Source organism: Myotis lucifugus, unplaced genomic scaffold (genome assembly GCF_000147115.1).
Source record: "Myotis lucifugus unplaced genomic scaffold, Myoluc2.0 scaffold_19, whole genome shotgun sequence".
Classification (NCBI taxonomy): domain Eukaryota; kingdom Metazoa; phylum Chordata; class Mammalia; order Chiroptera; family Vespertilionidae; genus Myotis; species Myotis lucifugus.
Genome location: NW_005871067.1, coordinates 8,142,204 through 8,168,098, shown reverse-complemented (window position 1 = coordinate 8,168,098; position 25,895 = coordinate 8,142,204). Strand labels below are relative to the sequence as shown.

General features: G+C 46.5%; 1 protein-coding gene across 1 annotated transcript in view; it reads left to right on the top strand.

Moving 5' to 3' along the window:
* Positions 1 to 25,895, top strand: part of MICAL3 (microtubule associated monooxygenase, calponin and LIM domain containing 3) — a 263,988-nt gene that overhangs the window by 211,296 nt on the left and 26,797 nt on the right. Inside the window, exons 20-26 of the mRNA XM_023751303.1 lie at positions 10,926 to 11,039; positions 11,828 to 11,974; positions 12,402 to 12,484; positions 13,726 to 15,556; positions 16,077 to 16,171; positions 22,271 to 22,381; positions 24,034 to 24,127. Coding sequence (XP_023607071.1) covers positions 10,926 to 11,039; positions 11,828 to 11,974; positions 12,402 to 12,484; positions 13,726 to 15,556; positions 16,077 to 16,171; positions 22,271 to 22,381; positions 24,034 to 24,127 — 2,475 coding nt within the window. The remainder of the gene's footprint in view (positions 1 to 10,925; positions 11,040 to 11,827; positions 11,975 to 12,401; positions 12,485 to 13,725; positions 15,557 to 16,076; positions 16,172 to 22,270; positions 22,382 to 24,033; positions 24,128 to 25,895) is intronic.

Below are 25,895 nucleotides of genomic sequence, written 5' to 3'. Positions count from 1 at the left end.
AAATCCCCAAGCTGGGCCCCCAAACAGAAAGCACCAGAACTGAGAGTGGTACCTACATAACATCTGGATGTGAAAAGCAGCCGGATTGCTGTCTGCCAGGGAGAGATGACTGGAAATGCAGGCACCCTCTTAAAGGGCTAATGCACAACTGAAGCTGATGCAGTGCAGTATACCTTGTGCTCCAGCAGAGAGAGGGCAGAGTGGATTGGAGCTGTGTGAGCAGAAGCCAGGATCAGGAACTCTGGGGTTAGAACTCAAAAGGCAGACACCCCAATGTCCTATGCTGAGTCATTCCCTCAAGCTGCAGAGATCATTTTATCATGCAGACATTTGCTATACAGGCAGCTTTGCCTGGGGGGAAGACAGTTGACCTACCCCAGTGGTCGGCAAACTGTGGCTCTCGAGCCACATGCGGCTCTTTGGCCCCTTGAGTGTGGCTCTTGCACAAAATACCGACTTCTGCGCATGGGCCACGAAGTTTCAATCGCACTGTACATGCGTGCCCGCACGTGGTATTTTGTGGAAGAGCCACACTCAAGGGGCCAAAGAGCCGGATGTGGCTCGAGAGCCGCAGTTTGCCGACAACTGACCTACCCTATTGGAAACACCTTGCCGCCCCCCCATGAGGGAGTTTCTGAGGCCCCATTAAGAGACTGAGAATAACAATTAGCTCTCCAGGCAAAAGCAATTGCCCCACCCTGTTGAAAAAACACTTACCACACCTGTGGAGGATTGCCTGAGGGATATTCAAGACTGAATCCTATCAGTTGGTAGACAGGTGATCTCTGGAGGGTTAGATTCTTTGGCTGATCTAATTAGTTAGAAACAGCATTTGACACTGTCCACACTAGAGATTGAGAGGCATAGCAGATCAACCTAATACATAGACACAAACCCAAACAGGCAGCCAAAATGAGGGTACAAAGAAACAACCCCCAAATGAAAAGCGAGAATTCTCCAGAAGAGATAAATGAAATGGAGATAAGAAATGTATCTGATATAGAGTTCAGAATAATGATGGTAAAGATGCTCAACAGCATGAGAAAAGATATAGTAACTATGAAAACAGGAAATAAAGGATATCAGAGCACAAAGAACACATTGGAAGGAATGCACAGCAGATTAGAGGAAGTTCAGGATTGAATTAGTGAATTAGAAGATAAGGTTGAGAAAAATCACTCACTCAGAGAACCAAGAAGAAAAACAAGAGGACAGCTTAAGGGAGCTGTGGGACAACATGAAATGTAACAATATTTGAATAGTAGGTGTGCCAGAAGAGGCAGAAAGAGAGAAAGGGATAGAGAACATGTTTGACGAAATAATGGCAGAAAGCTTCCCTAACCTGGTAAAGGAAAAAGTCACACAGTCCAGGAGGCACAGAAACCCCAAGCAAGAAGAACCCAAACAGGCCCATGCACAGAAACATCATAATTAAAATGACAAAAATTAAAGAGAGAATCTTAAAGACAGCAAGAGAAAAGCAAACTATTACCTACAAAGGAGCTCCCATAAGGCTGACACCTGATTTATCATCAGAAACTCTCAGGCCAGAAAGGAATAGCATGAAGTACTCAAGGTAATGGAAAGCAAGGATCTGAAACCAAAATTACTTTGAGTGAAAGGCTATCATTCAAAATAGATGGTGAAATAAAGAGCTTCCTAGATAAAAAAGGGCTAATGGAATACATCACCACCAAGCCAGCATTACAAGAAATGCTAAAAGGTCTGCTGTAATGAGAAGAAATAAAGGGAGAAATCTAGGGATACAGAATTAAAATGGCAATAAATAAGTACCTGTCAGTAATAATCATAAATATAAATGGACTAAATGCTCCAATTAAAAGACACAGGGTAGCTGAATGGATACAAAAACATGACCCAACTATATGTTGTCTACAAGAGACCTGCCTCAGAACAAAACACTCACACAGGATAGAGAGTGAAGAGATGGAAAAACATTTTCCATGCAAATGGAAATGAAGCAAAAGCTGGAGTAGCAATACTCATATCTTACAAAATAGACTTCAAAATGAAGGCCATCACAAGAGAAAACAAAGGTCACTACATAATACTAAAGGGATCAATCTAACAAGAGGCTATAACCCTGGTAAACATATATGCACCCAATATAGGAGCATCTAAACATATTAAAAAAAAAAAAAACTTCTAGAGGCCCTAGTCAGTTTGGCTCAGTGGATAGAGCGTCAGCCTACTGAGCAGAGGGCCCCAGGTTCAATTCTGGTCAGGGGCACCTAACTCGGTTGCAGGTTCCTCCCCAGCCTGGGCCCTGGTCAGGGCGCATGCAGGGGCAACCAATCAATGTGTTTATCTCACATCCATTTTCCTATCTGTCTTCCCTTCTCTCTTCCACTCTCTCTAAAATCAGCCCTAACTGGTTTGGCTCAATGGATAGAGCGTCGGCCTGTGGACTAAAAGGCCCCAGGTTCGATTCCAGTCAAAGGCATGTACCTTGGTTGCGGGCACATCCCAGTGGGAGGTGTGCAGGAGGCAGCTGATCGATGTTTCTCTCCCATCAATGTTTCTAACTCTCTGACCCTCTCCCTTCCTCTCTGTTAAAAATCAATAAAATATATTTTTTAAAAAAATTTTTAGATAAAATAAAATCAATGGAAAAATACCCTAGGGTGAGGATTAAACAAAAACAATAAAAAAATTTTAGAGGACTTCAAGGGAGAGATCAACAACAACAGAGTCATAGTAGGGGGCTTTAATACCCCACTGCCTTCACTGGATAGATTTTCCAGACAAAAAATTAACAAGGAAATGGTGACTCTAAATGACACACTGGATCAGATGATTTAATTGACATTTATAGAACATTTCACCCAAAGCTGTGACATTTTTCTCAAGTGCACATGGGCCATTCTCAAAGATAGACCACATGTTAAGACACAAAACTAGTCTCTACAAGTTGAGGAACATTGAGATCATATCAAGCATCTTCTCAGATCACAGTGGAATAAAATTAGAAATCAACTACAGTAAAACATCCAAAACTTTCAAATACATGGAGGCTAAATAGCATGTTATTAAACAATGAATGGATTACCAACAAGATCAAGAAAGAAATAAAAAATCTTCTGGGAAACAAATGAAAATGAACACATAACCCAAAATCTCTGGGACACAGCAAAACCAGTCCTGAGAGGGAAGTTCATAGCACTACAGGACTACCTCAAAAAAACAAACAAAAATAATAATAATAATAATAATAATAATAATAAACTAACCCTACAACTTACAGAACTAGAAAGAGAACCCACAACAAAAGCTCAGAGTAAGTAGAAGGAAGGAAATAATAAAGATTGGAGCAGATATAAATGACATAGAGACTAAAAAAATATATACAAAAAAATAAATGAAACAAGAGCTGGTTCTTGGAAAGGATAAACAGTCTTGATGAGCCGTTAGCCAGACTCATCAGGAAACAATGAGAGAGGACACAAATAAAATCAGAAACTAAAGTGGAGAAGTAACCACTGACACCATAGAAATACAATGGATTGTAAGAAAATACTATAACAACTACTAGTATATGCCAACAAACTGGACAATGGAAGAATTCCTAGAAAAATACAATATCCCAAAACTGAATCAGGAAAAATTAGAAAACCTGAATAGACCAATAACAACTGATGAAATAGAAGCAGTAATAATAAAAATAAAATAAAAACTCCCAGGAAACGCCCAGGACTGGACGGCTTCACAGGGGACTTTTACCAAACATTCAAAGAAGAACTAACACTTATCCTCCTCAAACTATTCCAAAAAATCCAAGAGGAAGGAACACTTCCAAGCTCTTTTTATGAGGCCAGCATTACCCTAATTTCAAAACCAGATACAAACACTACAAAGAAAGAGAATTATAGGCCAATATCCCTGGTGAACACAGATGCTAAAATTCTCAACAAAATATTAGCAACTCAGATTCAGCAATATATTAAAAAGATCATACATCATGACCATAAGGGATGCAAGGCTGGTACAATATTTGCAAATCAATAAATGTGATACATGCCCTGACCGGTTTGGCTCAGTGGATAGAGCAGGGGTCCTCAAACTACGGCCCGCGGGCCACATGCAAATATAAATATTGTATTTGTTCCCGTTTTGGTTTTTTACTTCAAAATAAGATATGTGCAGTGTGCATAGGAATTTGTTCATAGTTTTTTTTTTAACTATAGTCCGGCTCTCCAACAGTCTGAGGGACAGTGAACTGGCCCCCTGTTTAAAAAGTTTGAGGACCCCTGGGATAGAGCGTTGGCCATGGACTGAAGGGTCCCAGGTTCGATTCCGGTCAAGGGCATGTACCTTGGTTGTGGGCGCATCCCCAGTAGGGGGTGTGCAGGAGGCAGCTGATCGATGTTTCTCTCTCATCGATGTTTCTAACTCTCTGTCCCACCCCCTTCCTCTCTGTAAAAAATCAATAAAATATATATTTTTTAGAAATGTGATACATAAACAAATTGAAAGACAAAAATCACATGATAATATCAATAGATGCAAAAAAAGCATTTGACAAAATCCAACACCCATTTTTTTATCAAAACTCTCAGCAAAGTGGAAATAGAGGGAGCATATCTTAACAGGATAAAGGTCATATATGGCAAACCTACAGCAAACATCATACTCAATGGGCAAAAACTAAAACCATTTCCCCTAAGAACAGGAATAAGACAGAGATGTCCGCTTTCACCACTCTTATTCAATACTAGAGGCCCAGTGCACAAAATTTGTGCACTTGGGGGGTCCCTCAGTCCAGCCTGCACCCTCTCGCAGTCAAGGAGCCCTCGGGGGCAGTCCGACATCCTTTGCGCTGCCACGGAGGCGGGAGAGGCTCCCGCCACTGGCGCTGCACTGCCAGCCATGAGCCTGGCTTCTGGCTGAGCAGCGCTCCCCCTGTGGGAGCACCCGGACCCCCAGGGGGCAGCTCCTGCGTTGAGCGTCTGCCTCCTGGTGGTCAGTGTGCATCATAGCGACTGGTCATTCTGCTGTTCTGTCTATTGGCATATTAACCTTTTATACCTGCAGGATCAGGCCAAAACCCGCTCTCTGACATCCCCCAAGGGGCCTTGGATTGCGAGAGGGTGCGGGCCTGGCCGAGGGACCCCACCAGTGCACAATCGGGGCCAGGGAGGGACGCAGGAGGTTGGCCAGCCAGGGAGGGACCGTGGGAGAGCTCCAGGGCATGGTCGGCCCATCTTGCTCAGTCCCAATCGGTTGGACCCCAGCAGCAAGCTAACCTACTGGTCGGAGTGTCTGCCTCCTGGTGGTCAGTGCACATCATAGCAAGAGGTTGAGTGGCCTTAGCATACCATTAGCATATTACGCTTTGATTGCTTGAACAGCCAACCGGTCAACCAGACACTTAGCCTATTAGGCTTTTATTATATAGGATAGTACTGGAAGGCCCAGACATAGCAATCAGACAAGAAGAAAACATAAAAGGCATCCAAATTGGAAAGAGGAAGAAAAACTCATTATTTGCAGATGACATGGTATTGTGCATTAAAAACCTAAAAACACCACCAAAAATCTACTAGATTTAATAAATTAATTTGGCAATTTAGCAGGATCCAAAAAAACACCCAAAAATCTGTGTCTTTTTATACATCAACTAGAGGCCCGGTGCACGAATTTGTGCATAGGTGGGGTCCAGCTGGCCCACCCCAATGGAGGCCAACCAGGGCCAGGCCGGAGGGGGGGAGGGAATGTGGGCGGGGCCGGCCGGGGGAAGGGCTGCGGGAAGTTGGGGGGTCTGATCGGCAGCCCGATCAGGCCAGTTGGCCGCTGCAGTGCACGTCATAGTGACTGGTCATTCTGTTTGACCACAGTGTATGTCATAGCAACCGATCGTTCCGCCCTTCCGGTCACTTGGCATATGTGTGTGTGTGTGTGTGTGTGTGTGTGTGTGTGTGTGTGTGGACTGGAGGCCCAGTGCACAAAATTCGTGCACTGGGCGTGGGGTGGGGGTCCCTCAGCCCGGCCTGTGCCTTCTCATAGTCGGGACCCCTTGCTCCTTACCATCCGCCTGCTTGCTGCTCCCTACCGCTCGGCTCGCTGCTCCTTAGTGCTGCCACAGAGGTTCCCGCCACCTACACTGCACTTGCCAGCCGTGAGCCCGGCTTCTGAATGACCACCAGGGGGCAGCTCCTACATTGAGCATCTGCCCCCTGGTGGTCAGTTCATAGTGACCGGTCATTCCACCATTCAGTCAATTTGCATATTAGGGTTTTATTATATAGGATAGGATATTGAATGTAAATGAAAAATAAAATTTATAAAGAACCAAATCAAATTTTAGATCTGAAATTTTTTTAATATATATATATGTATATATATATTTTAATTCTCACCTAAGGATGTTTTTTAAATTGATTTTTAGAGAGAGAAACATCCATGTGACAGAGATACCAGTAGGCTGCCTCTGCACCTGCTGACCCACTGGGATCTAACCTAAACCTAACTATGTGCCCTAACCTAGAATTCACAGGAAACCCTTTGGTGTACAGGTTGAGACTCCAACCAATTGAGCCACCTGGCTAGGGCAGATCTGAAAAAGAATTTTTCAATGTACCTCCAGGCCCTGGTTGGTGTAGATCAGTAGTTAGAGTGTCCTCCCATGCACCAAAGGGTCATGGGTTTGATTCCAGATGAGGACACATACACAGGTTGTGGGTTCCATCCCTGTCGGATTGCTTGGGCAACTGATCGATCTTTCTCTTTCTCTTTCCCTCTCCCTTCCTCTCTCTCTAGAATCAACGAAAAGAACATATCCTTAGAGGAGAACTTAAAAAGAAAAAAAAATGCTGGTTTGGTTCAGTGGATAGTGCTTCTGCAGGCAGACTGAAGGGTACCGGGTTGGATTCCAATCAAGGGCACGTACCTGGGTTGCAGGCTCAATCCGGGCCCCTGGTCGGGGATTCAGCAAGAGGCAACCAACTGATGTCTCTCACATTAGTTTTTGTCTTTCTCCCTCCCTTCCATTCTCTGTTAAAAAAAAAAAAAAAAAAATCAATGCAAAAATGTCCTCAGGTGAGGATTAACCAAAACAAACAAACAAACAAACACCCATTCCCAGTGTGATTATTGACGGAGCATATGAAGAATTTGTTGAATGAACAGGAAGAAATGGGACTTCGCTTTCTGTTTTAGCAACTCTGCAAGCCAGAGGGTCTATTTTTATTTTTTAATATATTGATTTTTTTACAGAGAGGAAGGGAGCGGGATAGAGATTTAGAAACACCGATGAGAGAGAAGCGTCAGCTGCCTCCTGCACACCCCCCACTGGGGATGTACCTTCAACCAAGGTACATGCCCTTGACCGGAATCGAACCCAGGAACCCTCAGTCCACAGGCCGACGCTCTATCCACTGAGCCAAACTGGTTAGGGCCAGAGGGTTTATTTTTTATTTTAATTTTTATTGATTGATTATTTTAGAGAGAGGAAGGGAGCAAGAGAAATACCAGTGTGCTGTTCCACTTATTATGCTCTCTTTGGTTGCTTCTTGTCTGTGCCCTGACCAGGGATTCAACCGGCAACCTTGTTGTATCAGGAGGAGGTTCTAACCCACTGCGCTGCGGGCTGCCTGTCAGGGCCCCTCAACAAAACCCGTCTGGCTGCCCTGGCCCCTGTTGTGGGTCGGAGCTCCTCTGCCACAGGTCTGGGTTCCATTCTGTCAGGTTTCGGGTTTGATCCCTGGTCGGGGCTGACTGCTGCTCAGGAAGTGACTGAGGACTGTTGAGGTCCATGTGCTCTAGTCATTCAGCAGGGAGCTGGGGTTCCATTGCTGACATGGCCGACTCTGATCCCCGCTACCTCCGCTCCTCCATCAAGGGCGACTTCAACTATGGCAGCTGTGTGGCCTCCAGGTAGGTCGCCCTCTCTACTGCTCGCCAGGCCTGGCTGCCACGCAGTCACCCCGGGAGGCGGATTTCCGTGTTCCCAGGGAGAGCGCTCTACGCGCCGGACTCCCAGGAAGAGCGGGGTCCCAGAGGGAAAGCACTTCGCTCTGTCTCCCTTTGGGGCTCCCGGGCCAGAGCGGAGCGCTCATCTTGCGCAAGGCTCAGAGGGGAGAGCCACCCCAGGGAGGCCTCCTAGCTGGGTGCTGAGAAAACGAAACTGGAGCCCTTCCTCCTTGAACCCTGTCGTCTTCGGACATGTGAATGCATTTTATTTTATTTGACGCAGCCTCACGTGCCTGGCCTTGTGTGGCATGCAGCCACGCCCACCCGCTCCTGCCGGACGTTACCTGTGAGGGCGTCCTGGCTAATTAGCATATTCCTCTCTTAATATATAGGATATATGTAGATAATGAATTCTCAGAAAGAGAAACTAAAAAAAAAAGCATCCCGTTTATCATTGCAACAAAAAATTAAGATACTTAGGAATAAATTTAACCACAGAGGTAAAAGACTTGTACTTGGAAAACGATAGGACACTAAAAAAAGAGAGAGAAGATATAAACAAGTGGAAGAATATTCCATGTTCTAGGATTGGTAGAATCAACATCATTAAAATGTCTATACTGCCCAAGGAAAGTTACAGATTCAATGCAATCCCTACCAAAATAACAACACCATATTTTACAGATCTATAACAAATACTCCAACAATGTATATGGAACCAAAAAAGACTTTGAATAGCTGCAGCAATCTTAAGAAAGAAAAAAGTTGGAGGAATCACAATACCAGATATCATGTTATACTACAAAGCCACCATAATCAAAACAGCTGATGCTGGCACAAGAACAGGCATGTAGATCAATGGAACAAAACAGAGAATCCCAGAAATCAACCTAGCCATTACACACAATTAATATTTGACAAAGGTGATAAGAGCATACAATGGAGTCAAGACAGTCTCTTCAATAAATGGTGCTGGGAAAATTGGACAGAAACATGCAAAAAAAATGAAACTAGACCACCAATTTACACCATACACAAGAACTAACTCAAGATGGATAAAAGACCTAAATGTAAGTCAGGAAACCATGAAAATCCTAGAAGAAACTGTAGGCAGCAAAATCTCAGACATCTCTTGTAGCAATATGTTGATAGATACATCTCCTAGGGCAGTGGTCGGCAAACTCATTAGTCAACAGAGTCAAATATCAACAGTACAACGATTTAAATTTCTTTTGAGAGCCAAATTTTTTAAACTTAAACTATATAGGTAGGTACATTGTTATTAACTTAATTAAGGTACTCCTAAGGCTTAGGAAGAGCCACACTCAAGGGGCCAAAGAGCCGCATGTGGCTCTCGAGCTGCAGTTTGCTGACCACGGTCCTAGGGCAAAGGAAACTAAGGAGAAAATAAATAAATGGGACTACATCAAAATAAAAAGTTCCTGCACAGCAAAAGAAACCATCAACAAAATAAAAGAAAGCTCACTGTATGGGAGGACATATTTGGCAACGATACATCTGCTAAAGGGTTAATATCCAAACTATATAAGGAACTCATACAAGTTAACAAAAGGAAGACAAACAGTCCAATTAAAAAATGGGCAAAGGACCTAAATAGAAAATTCTCCAAAGAGGATACACAGATGGCCAGGAGACATGAAAAAATGCTCTAAGTCACTAATCATCCAAGAGATACTAATTAAAACGACAATGAGGTATCAGAATGTCTGCTATCAATAAATGACAAGTGCTGGCGAGAATGTGGAGAAAAGGAAACCCTAGTACACTGCTGGTGGGAATGCTGATTGGTGCAGCCTTTATGGAAAACAGTATAGAGTTTCCTCAAAAAATTAAATATGGAAGTGCCATTTGACCCAGTGATCCCACTTCTAGGAATGTAGCCTAAGCAACCCGAAACACCAATCAGAAAGAATGTATGCATTCCTGTGTTTGGAGGAGCACAATTTACAATAGCTAAGATCTGGAAACAGCCCAAGTGCCTATGAGTAGATGAGTGGATAAAAAAGCTCTGGTACATTTATACCATGAAATACTATGCAGCAGCAAAAATGAAGAATCTCTTACCCTTTGAGATAGCATGGAGGGACCTGGAGAGTGAAATCAGGTTAAGTGAAATAAGTCAGTCAGAGAAAGACAAGTATCACATGATCTCATTCATATGTGGAATCTAAGTAACAAAATAAGCTGATGAACAGAGTGGATCCAGAGACAAGGAAGCATGGAACAGAGTGCAGAATTTTGGAGGAAAGGTTGGGGAGAGTGGGTAGATGGGAGGGAATCAATCAAAGACCTTGTATGCATATATGCATAACCCATGGACACAGACAGTGGGGTAGTGAGAACCTGGGGCAGGGGCCAGGGGTGGACTGGAGGAGGTTGATGCGGGGTGGGGTGGGGGGGCATATGTAATACTTTCAATAATAAAGTTTTCTAATTAAAATAAAACAAAAACAATGATTTGTGGTTTGCTGTGTTTCGAACACTAGAAGAAGCCATTAGGACTCCTGACAAGTGAGTACTGTTAGTCTTGGATAGCACTGGCATGTCACAGCATCCTTTAAAGCAGTGCTCATTGCTTTCTTAATTGCTTTTTCTTCAGACTGTTAGTGTAAGTTCTAAGTGTCCAGATGGTTGAAGCAGCTGTGAATGTGCGTGTGCGTGTGCGTGTGCGTGTGCGTGTGTGTGTGTGTGTGTGTTTTAGGGGCTGGTTCCTCAGGAGAAATGAAGTTCATTAGTGCTAGTCCTGAATCCAGAAAATGAACTTTACATATCCCCTTATCCCTCCCTGTTATGCTTTTGAAAAGTATTTCTAAATTATCCCAAGCGAATTTGCCACTTCTGCCAGAATTTGTCCTGCCCCTTCTAGTGGTCTTCGCATCACAGCCTGGGGAGAAGCACTGCTGCTTTCCCACCTGCAAAGGCAGTCTCCCTATCCTGTCTTTCCTTTTCTTCCTTTGACTGTTTCTGCTTTACAGTCCCATTTGATGAGGATGGCCTGGAGGAAGATGTGGATTCGGAGCCGGCAGAAATAGAAGGGGAGGCAGCAGAGAATGGGGACACGGGTGACACTGGTGCTGAGCTGGATGATGGTATGGGGGACCCCAGAGCCTCCCCTCTCCACCATGGTGAACACCCTGTTCCCCACTGCAGGACACGCCAGAGTGCTTTGAACTCAGGAAAGATAAAAACAATACACATTAATCAAAAGCAGGGAGCTCAGGGGAGGCAGCAGATAGATCTCCTGGTTCATTCCATTTTCGGTCACTAACTTGAATACCTGTTATTTCACTCTCCCATAAGCCACCATTCAACATCGCCTGCATTCATTAAGTTGTGGGTGAGAAACTCAGCAGATTTGAGGCTTTATACAGAGCCTTTAATCCAGTAGATGCCCTCTGAAAGCTAGATACAAAGAGATGGTATTTTAAGAATTATAGCCTGGTTGGTTGGGAAACAAGGGCAAAGGATTAGGCTGGGAAAAATGAGAGGAGCAGTCCAGGTAAGATAGTGAAGGAAGCATGGCCTCAGCTGTGGTGGTGGGGTAGCAGGGCTAGGCAGTGCTAACAGGAGAGAAATGCAAGTGGGTGGTGGGCCCAGCAGCAAGGCCTGCCCTCCACAAGCATGCCCACGGTTTTCCTTTCTGTCACGGCCTATCATGTGTCATCTGGCTGTATTTCAGAAGATAGTAGAGTACCGTGTTGCAGAGGATGTGCTTTTGGCTGAGTATCAGAAACTGGGTGAGGACCAGCAAGCAGGGCCCCACTGGGGAACAGAGCCTGGTCCAGGCTACAGTCGTCATTCTGTTCTCCAAGGAAGGCAGGAGACTGGAAAGGAGCAGGCCTCACTCAGGTTCCGTGTTCTTCTTTCCCTTTGCCAGATCAGCACTGGTCTGATGACAGCCCATCGGATGCTGAAACAGAGTTTTGCAAGCAGCACCAAGAGGTGGTAGAAGCGGATCTGGAGCTGAACGTCTCAGAAAACCAGGACGAACGACCCCCTGCCACTCTACAGCATAACAAGAGAGGTAAGTGTACTGTCACAGGAGAAGCCACTCCTAGAATTCCTGCTGAGAGCCACTTGAGGACTAGTGGCACCACAGGTACAGGTCATGAAGCAGAGAGGGCACACATCATACCAGCCTCAGATAATGGCCTCCTCCCCCTATGCACAGGCCCTGCACGTGGCTTTACCAACAGCCCCTTTCTGTGTGTAATTTGGAGCTATGAAAGGGTAGCAGATACAGCTCAAATCTTTTTGTCACAGACCATACACATGACACAAGCAGAGGTTGCATACGGACGCCCTGGGGAAGCACATTCCCTTTTTTCTTCTTTCCATCTCTGCAGGTGGCCAACCAATGGTTCAACCCCACCGCAGAGCTGGCTAGAAGAGGCACTCTCAGTGGGAATGGGAGTTTTTCTTCTTGTCAATCCTCTGTCTCTTCTTTTTAGCTCCCTCCCAAGTCTCCAGTCCCACCTGGTCCCCTTCGGAACAAGCTGTTCTGTTCTCTCCTGCCCACAGCCCCGTGGGAGAGGTAAGAGTGTGAGCCCCTTTTTTGGCTTCTTGTGCTAAGTGGGGTTGTTGAAAACAGGAGTGGGGTTCCAGCTCAGTTCTCGCCTGTGGGGACAAGGTAGCATCTCCCTCACCCTGTTCTGCACCAATTCCAAACCTGGGTCATCCCATTATTGTATCATACTTCGTCTTGTCCACATATCATACCATTTCAAAAATAAGTTTATTTTTAAGTTAAAGCAAGAATATATGTGGAATCATTGGTTCTATATGACAGATGCATTTTTCTTAATATTCTGTTAAAATGAGCTATGAATTTTAATTTTATTTTTTCAAATATATTTTTATTGATTTCAGAAAGGAAGGGAGAGGAAGAGAAAGATAAAAATATCAATATTGAGAGAGATTCATTGATCAGCTGCCTCCTGCACACCCCCTATTGGGGATCGAGCCCGCAACCAGGGCATGTGCCCTGACCAGGAATCAAACCATGACCTCCTGGTCCATAGGTCGATGCTCAACCACTGGCTGGGCTGAACTATGATTTTTAAAATTAAAAATACTTACCCAGATTACCAGTGGTATGTGAACCACAGACTAAAGAATGCTATATAAACACATTGTAATAATATGTCCCATGGAACATGTTTTAGAAAATACTTTCTGGAGAAAAGATCAGGGAGGGAAGTCCAAACTGAAGATTGGATCTGCTTGCTCTGATCTTTGAGATTCTAAGAAGCGAGATGAATTTGGTGATTTCACGTCTGAGATGGAGGAGCTTTACTGAGACAAGTGATGGGAGGACAAGGCATAAGGATACATGCAGGAATATCTGGATCTTTGAGCTTCCTGGGGAGGACAGTTTATAATACAGACTGTAAAAAAAATAGATGTTTTTAATCTTCTTACCATGTTAGCCACTATGTTCGTACATCAGAGATCTTGGAGCTCTTGAGGAGTGGGAGCTGAATTCATTAGTGTCCTCTGACCAGCACTCACTTCAGTGCACATAGAATATAGGATGTCTTTGAGGTGAGCCAAACCCTGAAAACTGAGTCTGTTCAACTAAGGAAGTGGTTCTAAAAATTACAGAAAGTGAGAAAGGTTCTCCTGGAGCAATTTGATTAATAGCTTAAAGGATGGAGAGAGGAATTTATTTCAGCAAGCACAGGCTCTTTGAGAGAGAAAGCTCCCTAAGGGATCTTTGCTGATCATTAAGTCCCTGCCCTCTAAACAGCTTCCATCTATCTTCTTTTTCTGTAGGGGGCCCGGATTCCACTCCCCTCTGAGGCTATCAAAGTGAAATTGCCCAAGGAGCACCTTTTCCGAGAGCTTTTGGTTTCCAAAGCAAAGTTCAAAGCAGAAGTTCCCACTGATCAGAAAGCTGTGCACTCTCCCATCCAGTCCCAGCCAGCAGCTCTGCTGGAAGCCAGGACACATACCTCTCCAGTTAGTTCACAGGGCCTGTCCCCATTGGCCACTTCCACCATCACCCCCACTCCGCACCCCATTTGCTCCCAGCCTAAACCTTCCTGTGAGGCCACCATTCCATCCCCTACCAAGTCCCCCATATGCTTCCAGCCTGTTCCAGCGAAAACATCAACCCCCCTCACCCCCCTCCACGTGAAGAACCAAGGGGATGCCAAGGACAGACTGGGCAGCCCTCTTGCTATGGACGAGGCCCTGAAGCCAAACGACTTGGTGGCAGAGTTCTGGATGAAGAGCGCTGAAATTCGCCGCAGCCTGGGGCTCACACCCGTGGATCGGAGCAAGGGGCCCAAGCACAGCTTCCCCTCACCTGCCTTTAAGCCATTGTCCCTAAAATCCTATTCAGTTGAGAAGTCTCCTCAGGATGAGGGGCTCCATCTTCTAAAACCTCCATCTAAGAGACTGGCAAAGTCGGATAGTGACCAGCCCTCTCTGCCAACCCCCAAGTCCCCATCTGACAGAGAGCTAAAAAGCTCCCATGAGGAGCGGAGAGACCTGTCCAGCAGTTCTGGGCTGGGCCTTCATGGGAGCTCCTCCAACATGAAGACCTTGGGCAGCCAGAGCTTCAATACCTCAGACTCCACCATGCTTACTCCACCCTCAAGCCCGCCTCCACCCCCACCCCAGGACGAGGAGCCCGCAACTCTTCAAAGGGAGCCATATCAGATATATGGGCAGAAGGAAACCAAGCCCAAGGCCTCCGTAATCCCACCCCCCACACCTGCCACCTTTATGCGGCCCCCCCGAGAGCCTGCCCAGCTGCCCTGGGAAGAGGTACGGAAGTCATTTGTAGAGAGTGTAGCTGAGATCCCCTTTGCTGATGACGTGGAGGATACATATGATGACAAGACCGAGGACTCAGATCTGCAGTTCTTCACACCCCCTTCCTGCTGGCCCCTCTCTGACAAGGCCCTTCCCCCACCCCTAGCCAAGGAGAATGTCAGGTTACTTACTCTAGAGAGCGGGGTCCAACTGCAGAAGAGGGGGCTACCTGTAGTCTCTCCAGAAGCCAAGGAGCTGGCTGAAGAGCGCATGCGAGCCAGAGAGAAGTCTATAAAGAGCCAGGTGTTGAGAGATGCCATGGCCAAACAGCTGAGTCGGATGAAGGAGATGGAAATTGGGGCTGAGACCTCCAGTCCCCCAGGAGGCACCTGCCACAAAGCCTCCTCAATGCCCTCTAAAGGCAAAGCCCTTGGCCTTGAATCCCCTAAACACCCAGTGCACAAAGGCCCTGAGGAGCCCACCTTGAAGCACAAAAACACTAGTGAGGAATTCCTCTCCCCCACATTGGACTCAGGGGCCCCAGATGGTTCAGTCACTTCATCCGAGGGCTCTAGTGGGAAGAGCAAGAAGAGATCGTCACTCTTCTCCCCCCGTAGAAACAAGGAGAGAAAATCTAAAGGTGAGGGCCGGCCCCTGGAGAAACACAGCCCAGATCTCCTGGAGGAAGCAGCCGCCAAGCCCAGGTCCTTGTGGAAGTCAGTCTTCTCAGGGTATAAGAAGGACAAGAAGAAGAAGGGTGACAACAAGTCCTGTTCCAGCACCCCTTCCAGTGGTGCCACTGTGGCCTCTAGCAAGCACAGGATGTCTCCAATAGTGAGAGCAGGTACATCAGCACCAAGGGACCCCTCCTGGGGCAGAGCATAAGGCGTGCGTTCTTCAGTCATTTGGTTCTTCTCGAAAGGTCCCTTCCCCATGCCGCTCCCCCAAGCGTTCTTAGAGCTGTGCTGACAGGGTAGGGAGAAGAAAACTGAACCATGGGTTCACAGAACATACTCCACTTAATAGGATAATTCTAAAAAACAGCCTGAAGCTGGTTAAGGGAGACGGGAGGTTTATGCACTTCCTAAAGTCGCATCAACCTAACGGAGGGCAATGCTGCTGGGAGTTCCAGGCAGTCTCTTTGGGCACCATCTATTCCGTGTTGGTCCATCCTGTCTGAACAGATGTGAGCATCCAAGTTCCTGGCTCCCCAATATGGGAAAAGAGTCACTCAAACTAGAAAGAAAACAAACCTCCACCCCACTCCCCCAGGCTATTCTTGTGAATGTAGAAATCAGGAAAGCACCGTGGTACTTATGGACTGGTCACAGTCTTCACTCTGCCCCTTCTTTCCATCCCCACAGAGCTGCAGCTGCGGGACCAGCTGAGTTTCTCCGAGGACTCTGACCTCTCCAGCGACGACATCCTCGAGAGGGTCTCCCAGAAGTCCAAGCGAGAGGTACGCAGGCCTGGTCAGCAGTAGGGCTTCAGAGGGGTTGGGAATCTCGACTCCTATCCTCTGTTGAGTGTTGGTCTTTGATGAGGTGGAGGAAAGGAAAGCAAATCTCAAAGCAGGGGTGGATACGAGCTCCCAGCAGACACATACAAATCCTGAGCCTTGCTCAGGGGTCCAAGTAGAAGACACAGAAGGGACCTATCTCAGGCTTTTTCAGTGAGCAGCTAGGGGTTATTGGCTTCTATGGCAAGAGTTCCTGTGTTCAGTTCTGGTGAAGACAGACATTTCATGCCCAAAGATTCATTCTGTCTTTAGGAAGCAGCCCAGTGTTGTCCATTCATTCTTTTGTCCTCAGAAATCCCACGTGAGTAGCACCCACCAGTGCCCAGAGTGACAGGAAAAGAGTTGTTTGTTCCCAGGGTCCAGCCAAGGCTTGGATGGGGAGCCTTCCTACTCCATCTCCATTGTCTAGCCGTGGGCACACACTTACCCTCCTGTCTAAGGTGAAGGTCCAGCTACATTCAGCTCCCTTTTTTTTAATGAAAAACTTCCTCAGAACATTCTGTACCTTCTTTACAAGGCTTCCCAAGGCTTAGATTTGAGTCTTCCCTCTACATTGACTTCCAGGGAGGCCATGGCTGGTCTGTGTCCAGTTCTCTCCTCCTGGCTTGATCTAGTTCCTCATTTAATAACTTTGCAAATCAGAGGAAACCAATCTTTCGGTTCTCATCTCATTCTTGAGTTGTTCGTCCCCCCTGGGCCATGCCAGCTCTGCATCTGTTCATTCTCCTAGAAGGACACCTAGAATGGGGTTTGATTGACTCATGAGTCAGGCCTCCCATCCCACCCCAGCCATCTGCAGAGCTTCCCCATGTCCCAGCCAGGCCACTCTGGGTTATGGTTGGGATCTTGTATCCAACTCCCCGCAGAGACCTGGCATCAGGTGCTCCCTGCTATGGTTCCCACACAGTAGCTTTAGTACTAAACTGAGAAATTCTTCTGGGTATGTGTGTGGGTTCTTAAACACTGCCTTAGGGGTCCTGAAGGGGTTCTGTCAAGAAGGAGAATAGTGGTCCAAGGTTCACTTTGCCTCAGTGCAGACATTTAGCCCGTTGGTCAAAAACTTCCATCTGTGGTTGCTTTTGTGGTCAGGTCTCTCCACAGTTTCTCTATTGATTAATGAAACCTCCTAGCAAAATGCTGAGGGCCAGACTACCCAAGCTGGCTATGCCAAGGCCGTCATCTGGGTAACATATCTCACTGACCACAGCCTCTCCCTGGATCTCGAAGGCCTGGGGCACACAAGGAGCTTCTCCCCATCAGCGTAAATGACAGGTCATGGACCCCACTCCTAGAATCCAAGCACTTCACGCTCCACATGCTCCCCACAGAGATGGGCCTTTTGTTGGAGGCTGTGAGGGATACTAATGTCCTGACTCCCACTGCAGTGTGCAGTCAGGCTGAGCAGGAGCAAGCCACTGTGTATTTTTAAGAATAGAAGCTAAAGGTAAAGGGATTGAGAAGTACAGATTGATAGTTACAGAATAGTCACGGGCATGTAAAATATAGCATAGGAAACATAGTTAATAATATTATAATAGCTATGTATGGTGCCAGGTGGTTACAGGAAATATCAAGGGGAATACTTTGTAAATTATACAATTGTCTAATAACCACTGTGCTATACACCTGAAACTAATACTAAATAATCTATATATATAAAAGCCAAGCGACCTGAATGGCGGAAGACCAGTCGCTATGATGCACACTGCAGCAGCCAACCAGCCCAATGGGAGCCCGATCAGCCCCCCCAACCTCCCGTGGCCCCTCCCCCCAGTCGCCCCTGCCCCTGATCGGCACCCCCACGGCCAACCTCCCATGCCCCACCCCACCCCCCGGCCGGCCCCATCTCTGATCACCCCCCCCCCCAATCGGGATCAGGGTTGGCCGACCTCCCACAGCCCCCCTCCTTAGCCAGCCCAGCCCGGATCAGCACCCCCACCTCAATTGGGTGGAGCCGGCCAGCCAACCTCCCGCATCCCCTCCCCCCTGCCAGCCCAGCCCCAGTCAGCCCCCTTGGGGCGGGCCGGCCGGACCCCACTCATGCACAAATTTATGCACCAGGCCTCTAGTATTAAATGTAAACTGTAATTGAAAAAAAAAGAATAGAAACTAAATCAGGAAAACAAACCTAAACAAAAACAGCAATGAAGGACACTTTGGAAATTTAAGGAATTGATCTTAGAAGATATGCACTGATACATAATATTGGCACATCAATACTAAATTCTTGAAAGCTATTAAAGCACTGTAGTCATTTAGGAAAATGTCCCTGTTCTTAGGACGTACGTGTTGAAATTTTAAGGGATGAAGGATCTTGATATCTACAATTGAGTCAGAAAAAAAGATAATATGTAAAGCTTATATCTATCAAGTGTGTGCAAAATCACTTAGCAAATCTAGGTGAAGGTATTCATTGTCCTCCTCTTTCAACTTTTCTATAGGTTTGAAAATTTTCAGAGTAAGAAGTGAGGGGAGCATGGGGGCACCTAAAGTGAGAATGGGGTTTGATTGACTCATGAGGGAGCCTCTTGCTGACAGTGCCCCTGGACCAGCAAAGGTGGGGAAGTGGTTCCCCTTACATCACAGACCCACCCCTGAGTGAGGCAGCTATGAAACAAGTGCCTGAATTTTGTTTCTTTTTTTTTTTTTTTAATAATATATTTTATTGATTTTTTACAGAGAGGAAGGGAAAGGGATAGAGAGTTAGAAACATTGATGAGAGAGAAACATCAACCAGCTGCCTCCTGCACACCTCCCTACTGGGGATGTGCCCGCAACCAAGGTACATGCCCTTGACCAGAATCGAACCTGGGACCCTTTGGTCCGCAGGCCGAGGCTCTATCCACTGAGCCAAACCAGTTAGGGCATGTTTCATTTTTAAAAAACAAAAGTAAGTTATTTTTATTTAAAATGTTTATATAGAAAATTTAAGATAATACACTTTTTTTTTAATTTACCTTGTAGCCTTACCAAGAGATAATTCACGTTTACCTCTTTTCTTTGCCTCAGTCTGACTAAATACAACCACAGTGGCCTCTTCTTGAGTGCTTTGGCCCAGCCGAGAGCATGTGCATTTGCTTTCTAACGGACCCGGTCCCAGTTCGCTGCAAAAGCATTGCTCTGTGGCTGATCCGCACTCTTGGCACATCACAGATATGTCATGATTTTATGTCTCTGTCACTGCCTCTACCAAGTACTCCCTCCCCTCCAGAAATCAGTAAGTAACTGCCCCACATCAGCCAAGGTACAGATGTTGGGTGCCATGCCTTAGGTTGTAGTTATGTGGCTCCTATGGAATTTTTCACATGCTGCCTGGGGAAACCATCTGTCTTCTTTTTCTTTAACTGACTTGTTCTAATAATGACATTTATTCTTTTATCATGGTTGGTGAGAGGGAGGAGTCGGTGAGAGGCAGAATCAACATGCTTAAATTTAAATGTCACCACTAGGAGGCTAGCTCATTCTTCTTGGGGTCAGTATGCTCTTGAAATGCCAGCTGCACAGTGGTGGGCTCCCCAGTGCTTCAGGAGAAGCAGCCAGGCCACAGGAGTGCATCCTAAGGCTCTCCGGATCTCCAGACCTCCACCCCTCCCTCCCTCACTCCCTGACTGCCTGTCAACCTTGGAATGGGGATGGTGAGGAAACCAGGTAACTAACCTTGGCTCTGAGCAGCTCTGCACAAGGCTTACTGGAGTAAGAGGTTATAATTACTGCCTGAAATGTTTTTTATAAATATCAGTTATTTCTGCTATTTCAGGTCCCTTTCACTGTGTATAATCAAGAAATGACCCACTCCACCTCCATCCCAGGGTTGTTGGTGACCCAGTGGGCACCCCGACCCTGTTCAGGAGCCCTGCCAGTAGAGAGCCTTTTGGAAGAGAACATTAGGTTGCTACTCAGCATGCTCTGTGTCAGTGTCTCTGGTGACAGGAACTCCCCACCACCTGTCCCCCATCCCAGCACTAATAGCATTCAGTGGGAAGGAGTAGTCTGAATCTCCATGAGCAAATGAACTACTAAATGAGAAATAGCATCTATAACTATATGTTTAAACAGTTTAATTTATACATGAAAGAGATTGAGAAGAAAAAAGGGAAGTTTTGAGGCATGAGGAAGAACCTGTCTTCACGGAAGAAAAGTGAGCCCAGCTCTGGCCTCTGTGCCTCAGTTAGTTGAGCATCACCCCATGCACGGAAAAGTTGCTGGCTCGATTCTTGGTCAGGGCACATACCCAGGTTGCGGGTTTGATCCCGTCAGCAGGCAACCAATCGATGTTTATCTCTCCCTTTTTCTGTCTCTAAAATCAATAAAAACACATTTGAAGGAAGGAAAAGGAGGCAGGGAGGGAGAGAGGGAGGGAGGGAGGAGGGAGGGAGGGAGGGAGGGAGGGAGGGAGGGAAGGAAGGGAAGGGAGGGAAGGGAAGGGAAGGAAGAAAGAAGTGAGCCCAGGCCTTCGTCAGAGTGGGACTCACTAAGGTGCAGCTGCAAGTCTACATCCAGGTTCCTCACCTACCAGCCCTATGTGACATGGTGAAAAATAATCATTTTAGTCTTTGTGTTTGTTTTAAACTTCAGATCTTACTCTATCTCTTATTCTATTTTTAATTATTATTATTGTTACTATTCTGTTTTGTTTTCCATTGCTATCCCCTTAAAAGTCAATTTATAAACCACACAGCTTAGCATTCAGGAGATCACATGCACCAAAGGTAGTGTCTTGTTCCTGTTGGCTGGTCGCTGTTGCATGTGTGTCCATGATTAACCATGGGGCAGCCCCCAGTCCTAGCCCTGCAGCCATACCCTCACTAACTGTTCATGCGTGCATGGAGCGGTCACGTACACTAGCAGCAGAACTTCCTTTAGCTGTGTCAAGACAGAAAAGGAGGGTGACATACCCTGCTCTTTGCTGGCTGGAGTGCATGTGGTAGTGTCAGTCTGAGTGGCTAGGGGGACAGGACTGCCCTTTGGGACTGGGCACTGCAGGAATGGGGAATTCACAAGTCCTTGGTTCCTGATCTGCAAGGTGACATGTTTAGGGCACTGGAACACCACTGACACCCTTAGGGACTACCTGCTCAGTTGGCTCTCCACTATCCCTTGTTCTCTTAGAATAAAGATTACTAGAATACACACCTGAGTTGAATTTGGAAGTCTCCTTTAAAGTCTGTAAAAGACTACTTTTTTATTTCCTTGGAAGCAATAAAGAAGGTGTTATGAATAGAGGCAACCCCCACCCCCACCCCCAGCATTTGCTTCTCAGTGATTGCCCAGAGTTTATTCAAGGCATCTGACACTCCCTTGTGCCCTCATTGCCCACATTTGCAGGTGGAATTGCTCAGGTAGTTCCATTTGTGGAATTGCACTGGATTTGGCTGGTTGCCTCTCGGATCTTGATGGCACTGGCTGAAACAGCCCTGCTCCCTGCCTTCCTTTGAGTGGTTGCTGTGCAGAACCCAGAGTCAGGGCAGGTTCATGTCCATAGTTTCTTCTTCAGACCATTAGTCAGTTTAGGATTCTCTCAGACTTAAAATAGAAGCATCATTGTTTTCTCTACTTCAAATGTTACTTCTTAAAAGAATCTTATAAATATTGCTCATCTGAAGAAAGTGGTTTTTAATACCAAACAAAAAATGAAAGGACCCTGATTTTTCTTTCCCTGTATATATCCTAGAAGGAGGCATGGGAAACATCTTACCAATATTTTTACCCTAAAAAAAGTCTTAAAAAGAGCAGACATCCTTATATGAGAAACAGCTGATACCAACAATAAAGAAGCATATGTCCCTTTGTTGCATTAATTCTCTGTCAGTACTCCACTGAACCTTCTGTCCCTGTCACAGTGGGAAAGCATCTCACTTGTGGAGCTTGAGGTATACCCTGTGGCATTTAGGGCTGCAGCCTGGAAGTCTTCCCACATCTCTGGCCTGCCTGTTTGCCCTGCAGGCACTCTGCAGCCTGGAACGGTGCTCTCCATGTCCTTGCCAACCAGTGCCCAAACATCTCAGGCACCTGACTGAGGAAATCTCTTGTTCTCTCCAGCCAAGAACTTACACAGAGGAAGAACTGAATGCCAAGCTGACCCGGCGTGTGCAGAAGGCAGCTCGGAGACAGGCCAAGCAAGAGGAACTTAAGCGGCTGCACCGAGCCCAGGTAAAACCAGGAGGGGCCACAGCACAGCACCCTTATTTCCAACCAGCTATTCCTCATCCATGATGAGGGAGGGAGAGGAAGGCAGAGCAGAGGTAGATGGGGTGTCCTATTCCCTGAGAGGACAGCCCCAAAGGCTCAGGTCACAAACCCCTGGCTTGATACAACTACAGAAACTTTGATTTTGTGGAGTTTTGGGTAGGAAGGGAAGAGCCAAGCTTTGAGTTTCTAAATTCCTTACTCTGGAATAATCATTTTAAAGTCAACTAGTTCAATTGTAAGAATAATTATTGAGGCAATCAGTGGCCTGACAGCCTCTGATAGGCCTGGGATTTAGAGGTCAGAGTAGTGTTCTAGTCATCAGCCTCTGTCTGCAGGCCTCAGAGATCCTAGACCATTCTAGATTGGGGGTGGTGAGGACTAAATAATTTCTTTATACAAAGTCTTAAAAAGATACCTAAATATAATATGGTTTTTTAATTAACTCATTTCTATCTGGTTGTATTCATAGAGATTAGTACACTAATCAAAAGCTATACAATGAGAAACATTAACAGAAAACCCAAATACCAACGAAGTATTGCTCTGAATTCCATGTTTCATCAAGCATCTAAAATCACCAGTCTTTTAGTCCTTGTCTTGCACATTATTCCATATGCACATTACCTGCACTGATACTCCACTGGTTGCTGCTGCTTTGGGGGTTGAATGTTCTTCTGATTGCCCATTGTTAGTCCCCACGTAGCACGCAGGAACTTCGCACTGCGGATTCTGGCTGGGTACTCCATTCTAGATTTCTTCTTTATTTTTAATCTTGTAGAGAGAGGGTGTCTGCAGTAGTGTCCAAGAACCCCTGCTAATGCTTTAACAATATCACCATCAGAAAGGTCCCTGGTCAGTATGGTTCAGGGGCTAGAGCATGGCCCACACACCGAGGGGTTGCGGGTTTGATTCCTGATCAAGGGCACATACCTGGGTTGCAGTTTCGATCCCCAGCCCTGGTTGGGGGGTGCATGTGGGAGGCAACCAACAATGTCTCTCTCTCTCTCCACTCCCCCCCTTCTACTTTCTCTAAGGATCAATGGAAGAAATATCCTTAGGTGAGGATTAATACCAAAAAAATGAAGAAGCAGAAAGGTCCTAGGCCAGCCATGGGCAAACTACGGCCCGCGGGCCGGATCCGGCCCGTTTTGAAATGAATAAAACTAAAAAAAAAAAAAAGACCGTACCCTTTTATGTAATGATGTTTACTTTGAATTTATATTAGTTCACACAAACACTCCATCCATGCTTTTGTTCCGGCCCTCCGGTCCAGTTTAAGAAGCCATTGTGGCCCTCGAGTCAAAAAGTTTGCCCACCCCTGTCCTAGGCTGTAGTATTTAATTACTTCTTGCAGGAATTTAATCCACTTCCTCTCTTTGAACTGCCCCGAGAGAGGCTGGTCATTCCTTGATGTGCACCCATATACATGCTGCTGACTGATGATGGGCCCTGAAGACATGTTCTTCACACACTGGGCATGATGCCCATTAACCTAGAGCCTTTCCAAATTTTTTACCATGTTAGTTTTTTCCCCTCTGTGTGTGTGCAGGTTGTTGGCCTCCTGAAGGTTAGGAGATGAGAGGGCTGGGTCTCCTGTTGCTTTGTTCCCACAGATCATCCAGCGGCAGCTGGAGCAGGTGGAGGAGAGGCAGCGACAGCTGGAGGAGAGAGGTGTTGCTGTGGAGAAGGCGCTCCGCGGGGAAGCAGGTACTGCCTGGGCTGTCCTATGAGGAGGTTGTTCCTAAGGGAAGCCCCTACCCCCAGCCCCATAGTAGGGCTAGTTTTTTATCACCTCAGCTTCTTTTCCAGCAGGCTTCTCTGGGTTCCTTCATCACTGAGATTTGGGCTTCCTGTAAAACAAAGGAAAGAAAAGCACCTCTGTTTGTAACTGCCCCAAGGCCCACACCTGTTCTTTCACCCTGTCTTAGAGCTTGCCATTTACCTGTGGGATGAAATCTCAGTCTACTTCCTCTGTTGATGGCAAGCACTGGGCCTTCTCCTCCTTCCCTCCTCCTCTTTTCCCACCCCATCATTTTCTCTAGAAGAAAATAACTGGGAATAAGGGAGACCTGTACCACAAGAAACCATCAGAGAACTGCACAAGCAGAGCCCCTGGCCTGCTCTCCACATGCCACCTCCTGTTTTTGGCTCTCCAGGCTCCCTTCCTGCCCAAGCTGCTCAGAGTATGTGAGGACACACACCCCACAGTGCACTCACCACCTACTGTGGGTTGAGCACACAGATTTCCCAGTGTGAGCCCAGGCTCTGTATTTCCTAGAGTCTGCTTACTCAAGACAGGGTAGAAAGGCTTGTAGGACTATGGCAGGCCAGCACTATGTAGACATTGGGAAATAACTGTGAGGGCCATTGTGCTTGGTGACTGCAGTTCCTGGGGAAAATCAAAGTGTAGTGCAGAGACACCCACTGTCCACCCAAGGAACATGTGGGGCGGATTAAGCACAGTTAGGCACAGAGAAAGCAAGGAGTTATCTGGAATCCCAAGCGCCAGGAATCCCTATTGGTGCAAGACCTGAAAACCACTGGGGCCAGCCCCAACTGTAGCTCCAACACAGGCATGGAGTGATTGATGTCTGCTTTTTCAAGAATCCACAAGTCTCTAGATGTGGAAACCTCCATCTCTTGTAGAGAGCACAGGCTAAGCATTCAAGTTGTGAGGCTGGGGATGAAGAGAGGTAGTGACTTAATTTTGCAGTAACCCCTTATTACTTCCTTATTCAAGTGTGGCAGAGGGGCTGTGGTACGTCTCCTGGTAGGCAGACTGTCAGTAAACTAAAGAAGAGCCAATAAGAAGCAGCCAGGAATGGGACCAGTTGCTGCCATCTGGTCTTGCTACAGAACTGACCAATGGGGTGACCTTGCAGTATGTGCCTAGTGTAAAGATGAATCCATGGGGTTCTTTAAGACTGAAGTTTACATGGGGGAAGTCAGGGGTCAGACATAGAAGTAGGTGGTTTTTCCAGGCCCTTCAAGGCCTAGAAATTGCAGTTAAACAATTGACTCAGTGATGACCTTCAGGTGAAGAGATGGGGTGGGGGAAAAGATGAGGGTGTGATGTTCTTGGTTTTGTGCCTTACTGATGCTTGACTTACTGCTTGAAGCCCAAGTCACCAAATGAAATGCAAGTACTTGAACCACTGAGGAGCCAATGAGCCAGAAGCCTGGGATGTGTGATTGCAAGGCAAGCACTGGCTCTCTGTCAAGGAGTGGAGGTTCAGGTTCACCTAAAAGGGTCCCTGGCTTCCAAATGAAGCTGTGATGTCTCCACCATCCTATTTTTGCTCTGTGTCCTGCATGCTCTGACTTGGCCTCCTCAGTTAAGCCTGAGCCCCTGGAGGAAATTGGCCCAAACCTACCAGATATGCCCTGAACCTGCTATAAGCAGCTCGCAGGGCCCTGCCCTCGCTGCTTTCTCTTCTTGCAGAAGAAATCAAGAGGGAGCCTGGGCCCATCATTC